This window comes from Panthera onca, chromosome B1, assembly GCF_046562875.1.
Source record: "Panthera onca isolate mPanOnc1 chromosome B1, mPanOnc1 haplotype 2, whole genome shotgun sequence".
Taxonomy (NCBI): Eukaryota; Metazoa; Chordata; class Mammalia; order Carnivora; family Felidae; genus Panthera; species Panthera onca.
The window spans coordinates 141,828,598-141,844,166 of record NC_138342.1 but is presented as its reverse complement, the minus strand read 5'-3'; the positions used below and the strand labels follow the sequence as shown (position 1 = coordinate 141,844,166).

Genomic DNA, 15,569 nt, shown 5'->3' with positions numbered 1-15,569 from the left:
AACAGCACTCCTGTATCCTTTGGATAAATTCCTAGTAGTGTAATTGCTGAGTCGTAGAGTAGTTCTATTTTTAACTTTTTGAGGAACCTCCATACTGTTTTCCAGAGTGGCTGCACCAGTTTGCATTGCCACCAGCAGTGCAAAAGGGTTCCTCTTTCTCCACACCCTCACCAACATCTGTTATTGTCTGAATTATTAATTTTAGCCATTCTGACAGGTGTGAGGTGGTATCTCGTGTGTGTGTGTGTGTGTGTGTGTGTGTGTGTGTGTTTTCCATTGTGGTTTTGATTTGTATTTCCCTGATGATGAGTGATGTTGAGCATTTTTTCATGTGTCGGTTGGCCATCTGGATGTCTTCTGTGGAGAAGTGTCTATTCATGTCTTTTGCCTCTTTCTTCATTGGATTATTTGTTTTTTGGGTGTTGAGTTTGATAAGTTCTTTAAGGATTTTGGATACTAATCCTTTCTCTGATATGTCATTTGCAAATATCTTCTCCCATTCTGTCATTTGCCTGTTAGTTTTGCTGATTGTTTCCTTTGCTGTGCAGAAGCTTTTTATCTTGATGAGGTCCCAATAGTTCATTTTTGCTTTTGTTTCTTTTGCCTCCAGAGACATGTCAAGTAAGAAATTGCTGCAGCCAAGGTCAGAGAGGTTGTTGCCTGTTTTCTCCTCTAGGATTTTGATGGTTTCCTGTCTTACGTTTAGGTCTTTCATCCATTTTGAGTTTATTTTTGTGTATGGTGTAAGAAAGTGGTCCAGGTTCATTCTTCTGCATGTCGCTGTCCAGTTTTCCCAGCACCACTTGCTGAAGAGACTGTCTTTCTTCCATTGGATATTCTTTCCTACTTTGTCAAAGATCAGTTGGCCATACGTTTGTGTGTCCATTTCTGGGTACTCTATTCTGTTCCATTGACCTGAGTGTGTTTTTGTGCCAGTACCGTACTGTCTTGATGATTACAATTTTGTAATACAGCTTGAAGTCTGGAATTGTGATGCCTCCAGCTTTGGTTTTCTTTTTCAGGATTGCTTTGACTATTCAGAGTCTTTTCTGGTTCCATACAAATTTAGGATTGTTTGTTCTAGCTCTGTGAACAATGCTGGTGTTATTTGGTTAGGGATTGCATTGAGTAAGTAGATTGCTTTGGGTAGTATGGACATTTTAGCAATATTTGTTCTTCCATTCCATGAGCATGGAATATTTTTCCATTTTTTTGTGTGTGTCTTCTTCAATTTCTTACGTAAGCTTTCTATAGTTTTCAGTGTATAGATTTTCCACCTCCCTGGTTAGATTTATTCCTAGGTGTTTGATGGTTTCTGGTGCAATTATAAATGGAATCGATTCCTTGATTTCTTTTTCTGCTGCTTCATTATTGGTGTATAGAAATGCAACTGATTTTTGTACATTGGTTTTATATCCTGCAACTTTGCTGAATTCATGTATCAGCTCTGGCAGTTTTTTGATGGAGTCTTTTAGATTTTCCACATAGAGTATCATGTCATCTGCGAAGAGTGAAAGTTTGACTTCCTCCTTGCTAGTTTGGATACCTTAGATTTCTTTGTGTTGTCTGATTGGTGAGGCTAGGACTTCTAATGCTATGTTGAATAACAGTGGTGAGAGTGGACATCCTTGTCATGTTCCTGACCTTGGGGGGAAAGCTCTCAGTTTTTCCCCATTGAGGATGACATTAGCAGTGGGTCTTTCATATATGGCTTTTCTGATCTTGAGGTATGATCCTTCTATCCCTACTTTCTTGAGGATTTTATTAAGAAAGGATACTGTATTTTATCAAATCCTTTTTTTAATTTAATTAATTAATTAATTTATTTATGTTTTTTTAGAGAGAGAGACCTAGTGCAAGCTGGGGAAGGGCAGAGAGAGAGGGAGACACAGAATCTGAAGCAGGCTCCAGGCTCTGAGCTGTCAGCAGAGATCCCAACATGGGGCTTGAACCCATGAACCATGAGGTCACGACCTGAGCCAAAGGCAGACGCTTAACTGACTAAGCCACCCAGGTGCCCCTGTCAAGTGCTTTTTCTGTGTCTATTGAGAGGATCCTGTCGTTCTTATCCTTTCTTTTATTAATGTGATATATCACATTAACTGATTTGTCAATATTGAACCAGCCCTGTGTCCCAGGAATAAATCGCACTCGATCATGGTGAATAATTTTTCTAGTGTATTGCTGGAGCCGGTTGGCTAGTATCTTGTTGAGGATTTTTGCATCCATGTTCATCAGGGAGATTGGTCTGTAGTTCTCCTTTTTAGTGCGGTCTCTGTCTGCTTTTGGAATCAAGGTAATGCTGGCATCATAGAGTTTGGAAGTTTTCGTTACATTTCTACTTTTTGGGAGAGCTTCAAAGGGATAAGTGTTAACTCTAAATGTTTGGTAGATTTCCCCTGGAAAGCCATCTGTCCCTGGACTCTTGTTGGTTGGGAGATTGTTAGTACGTTTTCTTAAGGGGCAAGCTGCGAGTTCGTCCACTCAGTGATGTTCTCAATGGAAGCTGCAGGGCCATGCTATAACAGAGAAAGAAGCATATTATAGAGATGGCTGATTGACTCATCATGAAAGGGGTGACATTTTTACTGTTCCCTGGGGTAGAGTTTGGCTTATATGTTGAACTGCTGATATGTAGTACTTGTTTTGGGCCAGAAGATGTCACTATGACCTTTCCTGCCACCCACAAAGATAAAAGCAAAACCCATTTTTAACTTATATGAATTATGACAAAAATAATGTTCAAGTGACCGGTCTGGAAATAGTATTTTTGAAGCCCACCAAAGGATTGTCTAATCTTTACCTTTCCTCTCACTTTCAAATTCTTGCTAATATGACCCTTAATCTGTTTCTAAGCAATCGGACCCTTACTTTAATCACAAATGGCAACACTTTTATGTTGCTCATATAAGGAAGGACCCAGAAAATCAAAGAGATTGGGACGGGTGTTTACCTTGTTTCTATTTTCTTTAAGTATTTTTTCCTTATATGAAGAATAAAAAGGTAAATCTATGAGGCTGTAGGATTTCCAGCTAATCAGTCGAGTGTAACTATTGTTTTTATCGCTGGTGATAATATTGTCAGAGGGTGATTAGCTTCATCCTGATACTTTTTCTCTATAAAATTGGAGATATAATATTTATCACACAAACTCTATTGTAGGAGGAAGTGAACAGTGCCTAGTAGGCATTCAAGAAAGGCTAGGTATCCCCAGAATTATCAGAATAATTCTGATTTCACGTAATCCTTCACAGTTGCAAGTACATTGCCGTACAACCCTTCCTCCAAGCAGGTCCCCATGGCAAACTCCGCCATACACTACGCTATGGCAAGACCTGGGCTCTTTGCTCCAGAATTGTATTTTTCTTCTGTGTTATATTTTGATGGTCTTCAAAACCAAGTAATAGGTATGCTGAGCCAGGAGTGGGGAGGGGGAATAGCTCATATTTATCAAATACTTGCCATTATAAGTATTTTTCACATATTAACTCATCTATGCCTCACAACAGGACTGTGAGCAAGGTCCTGTCATCCCCATTTTTCAGACGAGGAAGTTGAGGAGCAGAGGTATCAGGTCACTTGTCCACGGTTAGCAACGTGTCCCGGAGTTCCACCCAGATGGTGCGGATAACCGCAACATCCTTAGCCTCGCGGCAGTCTGTGTTGTTGCAGTTTGTCACCAGCATGGGCGACCAGGGTTCTCGTGCCTCTGGATTCTGAAGAACTGGGATAATGCAAAGTTCTACGAACTGCATCCTTTCTCAAATGCACACAAGACTCAACGCATATGCCATTGCGAATAATTTTATAAAGCAAAAAATAATTTCTTAGCTTTTAAGTATTATGGGGCATCATTAACTCAGACGGGTTGGGGTTTTTTTCCTCCAGAGAGCAGCAATTTGGGGCTTTTGTCCTTTTGCTCCCTTGACTGCTCAGTGTAAGTGGCCCCATTGTAAGCCTGCCCTGGGGCCGGCTCTGTGCTCTGCTGACTCTGTGTTTCTTTCTCCTCCTCAGGCAACACGGCTCTTCTCCTCGTGCTGTGCGTGCAGCACTCCTTCCCGGAGCCCAGCAGGTTGTATCTTGACCTCATCCTGGCCATCCTGGCCCTGGAACTCATCTGCTCCCTGACATGTCTGCTTACTTACACAGGTGAGAATTACAACTACACAGTTGGGACAGACCCCTTTAACTGCTTGTTCCATCCCTGATAGTGGGAAGTTTGCTGTTATCTTTGCAGCAGGGTGTTTCTAGTAGCTAAGAGCCTCTTTAGCACCTCTACCTCTCGTTGCTGACCACATCCAGACTTCCTCAATTTCAAACCAACAGGAAGATACCAACGAGTCACGCTTCTAAATATGTGTCATCAACAAATCTTGGTCAACTCAAGTAATGCCTGATCATTAAAAAATACAAAAACAAAAGAATTTTAAAAACCCACAACCATTTGCTTCCTCAAAGGCAACTGAAATGTAATTCTGGCATTAAATTTAAAATAATGAAATACAGGGGCACCTGGGTGGCTCAGTCGGTTAAGCACCCAGCCCTTGACCTCGGCTCATGGTTTGTGGGTTCGAGCCCCATATTGGGCTCTGCGTTGGCAGTGCAGAGCCTGCTTGAGATTCTCTCGCCCACTGTCTTTGCCTCTCTGCCATTTCTGTGTTCTGTCTCTCTCTCTCAAAATAAATAAATAAACTTAAAAAAAAAGAAAAGAAAAGAAATACAGGGGTATGTGGGTGGCTCAGTTGGTTAAGCATCCAGCTCTTGATCTCAGCTTAAGTCTTGAACTCTAGGTGGTAAGTTCAAGCCCGTGTTTGGCTCCTTGCTGGGTATGGAGCCTGCTAAAACATAATAATAATAATAATAATAATAATAATAATATAATAATGATAACAACAAAATACAAAGTAAGTAAGTAAATAAATAATGTGTACAAAACTGCATTTAGCCTAAACTTCCTTTCGGATAAACTATTTATGAACCCATTTTCTAAATTTAGAGCTGTCTGAGGGTTGGTCTGTTTGTCTGTCTCTCTCTGTCTCTTTGCCTCTCTCAGAACTCTCAGTGGTAAAATTTAAGTAAGCCTTAGATACGTTAACATGAAAAATAGATGGAAGGATACTTTTAACAGAAAAAAATTGAAGCCCTGGAAATATCTAGATGTCATTCCTGCTGCAATATTGGCATGCTGTACAATCTGTCCATAATAGTAGCTAATTTTCACCCACGAACATATGGCCAACTAATCTTTGACAAAGCAGGAAAGAATATCCAATGGAATAAAGACAGTCTCTTCAGCAAGTGGTGCTGGGAAAACTGGGCAGCAACATGCAGAAAAATGAACCTGGACCACTTTCTTACACCATACACAAAAAATAAACTCAAAATAGATGAAAGACCTACATGTGAGACAGGAAGCCATCAAAATCCTCGAGTAGAAAGCAGGCAAAAACCTCTTTGATCTTGGCCACAGCAACTTCTTACTCAACACGTCTCCAGAGGCAAAGGAAACAAAAGCAAAAATGAACTATTGGGACCTCATCAAAATAAAAAGCTTCTGCACAGTGAGGGAAACAATCAACAAAACTAAAAGGCAACCGACAGAATGGGAGAAGATATTTGCAACTGACCTATCAGATAAAGGGTTAGTATCAAAAATCTATAAAGAACTTATCAAACTCAACACCCAAAAAATAAATAATCCAGTGAAGAAATGGGCAAAAGACATGAATAGACACTTCTCTAAAGAAGGCATCCAGACGGCCAATGGACACATGAAAAAATGCTCAGTATCACTCATCATCAGGGAAATAAATCAAAGCCACAATGAGATACCACCTCACACCTGTCAGAATGGCTCACATTAACATTGGTGCATTGTTACATTGTAACATTGTTTCAATCTCCTTTGCATTATTGGTGGAAATGCAAGATGGTGCAGCCACTCTGGAAAACAGTATGGAGGTTCCTCAAAAAATTAAAAATAGAACTAGCCTATGACCCAGCAACTGCACTACTAGGTATTTATCCCAGGGATACAGGTGTGCTGTTTCAAAGGGACACATGCACCTCCATGTTTATAGCAACACTATCAACAATAGGCAAAGTATGGAAAGCACCCAAATGTCCATCGATGGATGAATGAATAAAGAAGCTGTGATATATATATACAATGGAGTATTACTCAGCAATCAAAAAGAATGAAATCTTGCCATTTGCAACAACGTGGATAGAACTAGAGGGTATTATGCTAAGCAAAATTAGTCAATCAGAGAAAGACGAATATCATATGACTTCACTCACATGAGGACTTTAAGGCACAGAACAGATGAACATAAGGGAAGGGAAGCAAAAATAATATAAAAACAGGGAGGGGGACAAAACATGAGACTCTTAAATATGGAGAACAAACAGAGGGTTACTGGAGGGGTTGTGGGAGGGGAGATGGCTAAGTGGATAAAGGGGGCATTAGGGAATCTACTCCTGAAATCATTGCACTATATGCTAACTAATTTGGATGTAAATTAAAAATATGAAATTTAAAGGTAAAAAAAAAAAAAAAGTACCTAATTTTCTGGCACTGCTCAACAGTTATTTTTTGACAATAAAATATCTTGTCCATTTTGAAAGAGATCATTTCTCTAATTATGAAGGACAAAATCACATAGGTCTCAGTTTCTTTCATTTTACTGTTTTGTTTTGTTTTGTTTTGTTTTTTGCATACCCTTAGGCCTATAGAAGAGTACTCAGAAAGTGAATGGAGTGACTAGTTTGTAAATGTGAAGGATGTCACATTATTGACTGATCTTTGTAAATTTTTCTGTAGTTATCAGCTAACGATGAAACAAATTATGTAGAGGATTACATTTGTCCCTCACTCTAAAAACATAAATTTGTTGGGGGGTGTGGGAGAGGGGAAAATGGGTGATGGGCACTGAGGAGGACACTTGTTGGGATGAGCACTGGATGTTGTTGGAAACCAATTTGACAATAAGTTATATTTTAAATAAGTAAGTAAGTAAGTAAGTAAGTAAGTATCATACCCACTTAACCTCCCAGAAAAGAATGAGACTTTAGTTTTAAAGTAAGGTTTATTTTCCAATATATAAGAAACAGCTTGCTGTGTCAGTAAAGTGATCCATGTGACAAATGAATATTGAATTACTTTATTGATTAAGATCAGGTCCATTCTAAACACATCTGTCAAATGCTGTAAATGAGGTGATAGTTTAGATCTGAATATGGAACTGGCATGTTATGTTCCAGTATCTACAACTTTTCTTTACTGAGAGGGTGCAAGACTTCTTGTATTAAAGTGTTTTCTGTAATACCTGTGGAATGGTCTATGACATACAAGGAGGTAACAATCATATTCCAGATACCATTTGAATGTCATCATGTAAATAAGAGGAAATTAATACTGTTAAAATGTAGTCCAAGATTTATTTCTCTAGGATTTATTGTACCTTTTTAAAAAAAAAATTTTTTTAATATTTATTCTTTTTTTTTTTTTTTTTTTTTTTTTTTATTTATTTTTGGGACAGAGAGAGACAGAGCATGAATGGGGGAGGGGCAGAGAGAGAGGGAGACACAGAATCGGAAACAGGCTCCAGGCTCCGAGCCATCGGCCCAGAGCCTGACGCGGGGCTCGAACTCACGGACCGCGAGATCGTGACCTGGCTGAAGTCGGAGGCTTAACCGACTGCGCCACCCAGGCGCCCCAATATTTATTCATTTTTGAGAGACAGAGAGAGACAGAGCATAAGCGGGGAAGGCGCAGAGAGAGAGGGAGACACAGAATCCGAAGCAGGCTCCAGGCTCTGAGCTGTCAGCACAGAGCTCGACGCAGGGCTCAAACTCACAAACCCGCAAGATCATGACCTGAGCCGAAGTCAGACGGTCAACCGACTGAGCCACCCAGGCGCCCCTATTGTACCATTTTGAAAGAATTTGCTGTAGCATTTTTAATTAATTATAAGTAAAATAGGCAATGTTAAAAACAAAAAGACAAAAACCTGAGAGTGTTTAAGAGGTAAAGCAAACAGATGTTCCAAAAATCCTGACTGGAATTCATTTTCACAGTTGGACACAAATATATCAGTTACATGGAACCTAAACTTAAAATAATTTTATTTTATTCTTTTCCATTTATTTTAATCCATTGTCTTCCTAATTAAAAAGAATTGCTTTATTCTATACTCTAAGACTTAATGGCATATTTCGTCTTCATTCACATTAAATTTTAAATTTTTATCTGAATAAAAATGCCATTAAAATTGTTTAAATCTCAAATAATATGGTTCCTAATGTTAGAAAACCTGATAATTGGTATTTCAGACCTGTAAAGTAAATAGATGGTTTACACAGGGAAGTGTTTATAATGATAATAATTATAAACTTCGGGTTTCTGCAAATATTGAATTGCTTTAGAAGATTCAAGTATGACTGTTTTACCTCCACGTCGTCAATAGTAGGTTTAACTTTTTAAATTATAATGTTCCCTTAAATGTACTGTAGGTTCTGATAGGAGAGATTTAGGGAATAGCTTCTAGAGACAAATGTTGCTTTTGTTCGGTGTCATGGAAAATTTAAGATAGGTTCCCTGATATATGGATTTTTCTTGCTTCTCCATACTGAAATGATTTTAAACAATAGTGAGTTTTGGGGTGCCCCGGTGGCTCAGTCGGTTAAGTGACTGACTCTTGATTTCGGCTCTGGTCATGATCTCACGGTTTGGGAGTTCGAGCCCCGTGTCGGGCTCCATGCTGACAACCAGGTTCATGGGTGGCCTCCAAACTGCCACATCCACTGGGTCCTCTTTATGTCTTCATCTTTGTGGCAGTGAACAGTGACTGCGCTTTCCTCATGCTCCTCCTGCCTTTGCAGATTCGTTTTCTTTACTTCTTTAATATTGGTAGGTTTTGGTGTTCCCTCGTCTTTTTTCATCCTACATACTCAGAGTTACCATCTGTACACTCATGGGCAGCCCTCAGATGAACAGAGCCACCCAAACCTTTACATCCATCTGCTTAGTGATAATTTCCATCCAAGTGTTCCAGTGTACCAACAAGGCAGAGGTGGAACATCTTTCTCTTCTCCCAAACCTTCCCCATCCCATCCCTCCTCCCCATCTCAGCTAGCAGGATCAGCCTGCACCTTTTAATCAGAAACCTAGACATCCTTTTGGATTCTTCCTTCCACCTTACTCTCCCAGGGATCAATCATCAGTCCTGTTCAGTCTGCCTGCCTCTCGAACTTGTCTCCTTTCCTCTGTCACTGCCACTGCCTTAAGCAGACACTCATCACATCCTGTGTGGACAATTCCCTTCCTCTGTCCTCTTCATTTGTATTCCTTACTCCTGCTAATATAATTGTATTCATAGGTAAATTCAAATCATTAACAACATCCCTGTTCAGAGTTTCCTTTTTTTTTTTTAAGTTCCTTTTTTTTTTTTTTTTTTTTTCAGAGAGAGAGAGAATGTATAAGCACCAGCAGGGGAGAAGCAGAGAGAGGGAGAGAGAGCTGACAGTGCAGAGCCTGGTTCAGGGCTTGAACTCACAAGTCGTGAGATCATGACTGGAGTCGAAATCCAGCGTCAGATGTTTAAAGGACCGAGCCACCTGGGCGGCGCACCCCTGTTTAGTATTTTCTAACGGCCTGAGGAAGAAAATCTGCAATCTTGTTGTGGCATAAAAGGCTCTCCATGAGCTGGCCCTACTCATCCCTGCTCTTCAGGGATGATGACGAGATGCTTTCAATAACTTGCATTTACTCTCAGGGCAAATCTAATGCCTTGGCACGGCAACACCAGTCACTCATATCTTCCCTACCTACGTTTCCACCCCCTCATACACACATACACCTTGTCAAGGTCTTAAGTATTTGTTCAGGCTCTTCCTGCACCTAAAACACCCTTCTTCTCTACTCCTCTAGTCTGTGTGATTAGTTCTTGTGTTTTCTTCAAGGCTGGATGCAAGCCCTACCCTCCTCCCTCTCCATGATCCTCCCTCCCATCCCACTGCTGCTGAGTTAAGGGGCAGCTTTCCAGGGCTGTCACAGCTCCTTGTGTAAGCTTTGATTTTTGTTCTTTTCTTTTTTTTTCTTTTCTTTCTTTCTCTTTCATTCGTTTGTTCATATATTTATTTTGTACGAGAGAAAGAAAGCATGTATGAGCAGGGTAGGGGCAGAAAGAGAAAATCCCAAGCACGCTCTGAGCTGTCAGCACAGAGCCCGACTCAGGGCTTGAACTCACAAACCATGAGATTATGACATGAGCTGAAATCAAAACTCAGACATTTAACCTACTGAACTACCCAGGCGCCCCTTGGTTCTTTCATACTGCCTTGGAATGTAGACTTATCATCTGTATTTTTCTCTGGACTAGTAGCTCTTTTTATAGGGTAGTATCAACAGTGAAGGCTTCAAAGTTTTGGTTCCTGGATTAGAAACCTGGCTACTTGTCTACAGCCATACCCTGACGTGCCTGTTCTTGTCTGATCTTGGAAGCTAAGTAGAGTCAGGCCCGGTTAGTACTTGGCTGGGAGACCTGGCTACTTAATTTAACTTCCCTGGACTTCACTTTATTGTAGAAAGTAGGCATAATAAGAACATCTACTTCAGGGGATGGTTCTGAGAACTGAATGAGGCATTCCGTGTAAAATAGTTTGCCTGTGTTTTAAATTCACAAAGAAATCATAGCTGTTATTATTATTATCGATAGTAACAATACTGTCTGTATACCCAGTGTTTAGGACAGGCCTGGCACATAGACTTTCAAAGGTTTGAGTACATCAATAAACAAACCTGTTTATTCATTTTATGAAGCATTTTTACCCATATTAACTTACTTGAAAAGCATAGCCAATTAATGTAATTTGAATAAGTGGAAATACATTTTTTTTTCATAATTATCTAACCTGACAATGACTTTATTATTTTAGTGAAAATTCGAAACTTTAATAAAGCCAAGCCACAGCCTGATGTACTTGAAGAAGAAAAAATCTATGCTTACCCCAGCAATATAACCTCGGAGACTGGATTCAGGTAGGCTTTGGATGGGGTGTAAAAGACTAGAGAGAGAATTATAAAAATTTTTCTCCCCTGGAAATTTAGAAAACATTCTAATGCTTGGAGTTTATTATTATGCATATGTGCCTTTTTTGTTTGTTTGTTTTTGGTAGAAGTTTATTTATTTTGAGACGAGGAGGGAGGGGCAGAGAGAGAGGGAGGGAGAGAAAATCCCAAGCAGGCTCTGCACTGTCAGCATGGAGCCCAATAGCAGATTGGAACTCATGAAGCGTGAGATCATGACCTGAGCTGAAACCAAGAGCTGGATGCTTAACCAACTGAGCCACAGAGGCACCCCCATGCATATGTGCCTTTAGAATTAAGTTCCATTTGCTTAATTCCATTCAACTGTAATGAAACCAAGTCTAATGAAAGAATCTTATTTTGGGATATTGCCTTGGCTTAAAATATCTTAAGAAAGAGTCACAAATACAATATGCTGTACTGAAAACTATTAGCGACCCATTTGCAAAGAGACCAATGAGTATTGGTGAATTTGTGCAACCCGTTAATATCCTGATTGTTTGCAGGACTATTTCAAGCCTAGAAGACATCGTTGAAAAGCAAGGAGACATAATAGCGTACCTGAAGCGACACAATGCCCTGTTGAGTAAACGGTTGTTGACTTTCACTTCCTCCGAGCTAGACTCTCCACCTAGTAGAATGTGAGAGACTCAAGGCCAAGACAGCAGGTGCAGAGGACTCCAGAGTAACGTAAGACTGACTGACAAGCTGTCCTGGGGAATTGCAGCTTTTGCCAGATAACATTTGACAATTTTTGTTGGAAACCTGAATTTCATTTTCACCTGTGTGGCTGTTCAATATGTGGGACTTGCGGGTCGCTTGAAAGGTACTTCATCGGTAACTCAAGGAGGTCTGTTTTTGCACATTTTATAGTTGTTTAACTGCCTGGTTTATCATAGGATCAAAAGTATAATTTAAACACCTCCTCGCTCAATGCTTGTACCACATGACATTAGAACCCTGTAATAATTTGGTTATTTATATAGAGGAAGTCTGACTCGATAATCTATTTTAAACAGGGTTTTGATCAAATAAGTTCTTTCCATTCTTAAACTGATGAGAGAAGTCATTGTTTCTGGTGGTTTATGTTTTTTCCCCCTTCAGAGCTTTGTCATGTACTTGACATGCTCGTGTGGTTTAGGATTACAGCATGACCTGTGCTGCAGCTTTTATGAAGCATTTCCTCACTGTAGGACCAAGATCTCACTAGGTGATTTCCTATGCAAACTCCTACAGTTTTCCATTCTCCAGAAATAAGATACTGAGTTTACATGGACCAGTGTTAGACTGACCAGTGTTGCTTGTTACATCGGCACTACTTTTCATTAGCAACGACTGAAATACTTAGGAGAAAACTTGAGAACTTTCCCTTTATTTTTTTTATTTTATTTATTTATTGAGAGAGGTGGGGGACATGCACAGGACAGGCAGAGAGAGAGAGAGAGAGAGAGAGAGAGAGAATCCTAAGTAGGCTCCACACCGTCAGCACAGAGCCCAACATGGGGCTCGAACTCACGAACTGAGATTATGACGTGAGCCAAAATTAGAGGAGTCAGACTCTCAACCAACTGAGCCATTCAGGCGCCCCCCATCTTTATTTTTACCCTTCTTCAAGAAGTTGCCATAGATTTCAGTATTGACTGTGCCTTGACTAGATCAAGAAAGATATGTTCTGTGACTTTAATTTGGTCTAAAAAGGGAAAAAGGACCTTTTTTAGTCTTAGATTATACTTTTTTTTTTTTAGGTTTTATTTATTTAATTAATCTCTGTACCCAATGTGGGGCTTGAACTCACGACCCCGAGATCAAAAGGCTCACAATCTTCCGACTGAGCCAGCAAGGTGCCCCTTGGATTATGCTTTTAAATTATAGGAATAAAATGTCATATAAACTTATATAGATATTAAACATTATCTCATTCTCCAGGGAAAATGAAGCACTTTATGAGTAAAGGGCATTATTTCCCCAGTTTTCCTAGTTTGCCCTTTTAATTTATCCATTTGCTATTAGCACCTTTATATACTGCCCTAGAAAGCTTAATATGAGGAGAGGGGATATTTGTGATTATGTATGTTGGTCACTAGCTGAATAATATTTCATTTGAAAACCCTTAAATATTAAATATTTCATTTGAAAACCCATCCAGGTACTTATGGAGGCCAAACACCAAGCTTCCCTTAGATATAGCGGTTACTGGACCATTCTAAATTTTTTTTTTTTTTTACCAAGGTAAAGGTGATGGTATATCCCCTGTAGGCAATACCCTTGAATCCCCAAATGACAACATCTACAAACTAAAGCCGAAATTATATTTTTAAGATTTAGATTTTATCCAAGTTTCCCGACTTCTCTCTCCCTCCTCCCCCTCCCCCCTTCCTCCTCCTCCTCCTCCTTCTTCTTTTTCTTTCCTTCCTTTTTAATAAGTCTATCTCAAAGTCATTGCCTTCTCTGGAAATCTGTCTCTGTGTTCTGGCAGAAGCCATAAACTGCCTCTGTTGGTTTGCAGCCTCCTTGGGAGCTTCCTGGGTATAATCTGAAACTGGCCCCACATAGAGGACAGAGAGCAACCAGAGAGAGGCAGAGCACTCCAGATTGGCAGGTAGGAGGTTTAATGAACAAGGGAACTTGTGTACAAGGCTTGGCTTGAGAGGCGGGCTGTCAGGTAAACAGATCTCTGCATCCACCCACCAGAATCTTAAGTTTATAAAGAGGCCTTAATTGGCCTCATATACCATCCGGAGGTCTCAACAGCACGTTATTCTCCCAAAGCTGTGTCCTCGGAACAGCTCCCACTGTGAGACGGTGGGCAGAACGTCTATTCCAAGGACAGGGGAGGGGTGAGCAGCCTCCGATTGTCCAAGTCCAGCTAATGGGTCAGTTGGCAGTCATGTCCAACAGCCTTCAGCTATTTTCCTTTTCAAAAGGAAAACACCAGTGGTAGACGATTCTTATTTAAATTCATTTGGATCTATAGTCAGTTTCTAAGGTGTATAGGATGAACTTTGGTTTACAGAAAAAGATACAGTTAAAAAGTTAGGATGCTTAGATTCTGATGTGATGTCTGTATAACTGCAAAGACTTCTCTAAACTCAATCATGAACGTACCAAACAATGAGCAAAAATGAGATGAAGTATCGGAACTAGGAAAACAGGATAATGAACAAAGCACTTTAAATGTTAAGCATTCTATTCACCAGGCAGGTGGTGTGGTGGCACAGCAGACACAAAACTTAAGGAGACCCTGGTTTGTAAGGAGGAAGAGGACTAGGATTTCTAGGCTCTGTGCTAAGTGAAATAATGGCTATAAGTCCGAGGAACTATCGGAACTTCAGGCCAGGGCACCCTGGCAGGGAAGGGGCTGTAGGAATTCCAGGCAAATGAATGAATAAAGGAGCAAGGCAAACAGCTGCAGAGATCACAAGCGCTGTGCACTTGAGTGTGAAGCACGACATGGGAGGAGAGGCGGACAGCATCAGATCTGGGAGAGTACCTTGTTGTTCTCTGTGCTGAGCGGCCCGCCCTGGAATGGGATCCGATGAAGAGTCTCAAGCAAGGAAGTGACAGAGTCAGTTTTATTTTCAGGAGCATCAGATTATAGTACAAGGTGGAGAAAAAGTAGATGGCAGAAAGATTTGGCCCTGAACTAGGACAAGTATAGTAGCATTCTATTGAAAGTACATATGTATATATATGTGTAACATAGATGTCTGTAATTTGGGGATTTTATTTCAGAGGACAATAGCATCATGACTTATATGTTAAAAGCTCATTTTTTAAAAGAGCACTATCGAAAACTATAAGGAAAAAAAGATCTGAAATCCCACTGCTAAGGAATTGTACCAGTTTATACTGCTTGTTGTCCCATACTTTCACCACCTGTGGGTGTTTTCCGTCTATATTTAATTCTAGCCCTTCCAATGGGTTAAAACATATATATATATGTCATTGTTTCATATTGCATTTCCTTGAATGCTAATGAAGTTGAGTGTTTTCCCCCATATTCTTTGACCTTTTATCAATCTTTCGTGACCTGTATATATCATCAGGTCTTTTGCTTATTATTCTCCTGGAATACTCTTTTTCTTAACAAACATAATCTCACTTTATATATAAGGGTAGTCCTCAGTTTCTATCTGTTGGAAATATTTCATTGTTCTGTGTTCTTCTGCTATGATCTCTTCAAACACTGCAGCCTAGATTTTATCTGCTGCAGCCCTGGTGAAAAAGTTCACACAAATGCATCCCTAAAAGCCATATCAGATGTTTCCTTGTGTGAGAGCCAGCAGTGTCTTGAGTGAATTTTAATATACCCAGCTTCTGAAGGTCCTTTTCCTTCTTCCAGGGATTCAGACCCAAGTCTTACATGAATCAAGCTCATTCTCCTTTTTCCTTTAAGGCAGCATTCTCCAACCTTGCCACTATTTTTTTTTTTTTAACATTTATTTTTGAGAGACAGAGTGAGACGGGGCAGGAGTAGCGG

At 40.1% G+C, this 15,569-nt stretch overlaps 1 protein-coding gene across 2 annotated transcripts in view; it reads left to right on the top strand.

Annotated features, from left to right (window-relative positions):
* The window catches only part of TMEM192 (transmembrane protein 192), a 32,581-nt gene extending 17,012 nt beyond the window's left edge, over positions 1-15,569 (top strand). Inside the window, exons 4-7 of one of the 2 annotated variants that reach the window (XM_078445638.2) lie at positions 4,015-4,149; positions 10,939-11,041; positions 11,596-11,779; positions 13,596-15,569. In XM_078445638.2, the coding sequence (XP_078301764.1) occupies positions 4,015-4,149; positions 10,939-11,041; positions 11,596-11,734 (377 nt within the window). In that variant the 3' untranslated portion in view covers positions 11,735-11,779; positions 13,596-15,569. Of the gene's footprint in view, positions 1-4,014; positions 4,150-10,938; positions 11,042-11,595 lie in introns of both variants that reach the window. The other variant, XM_078445637.2, reaches the window with a different exon arrangement.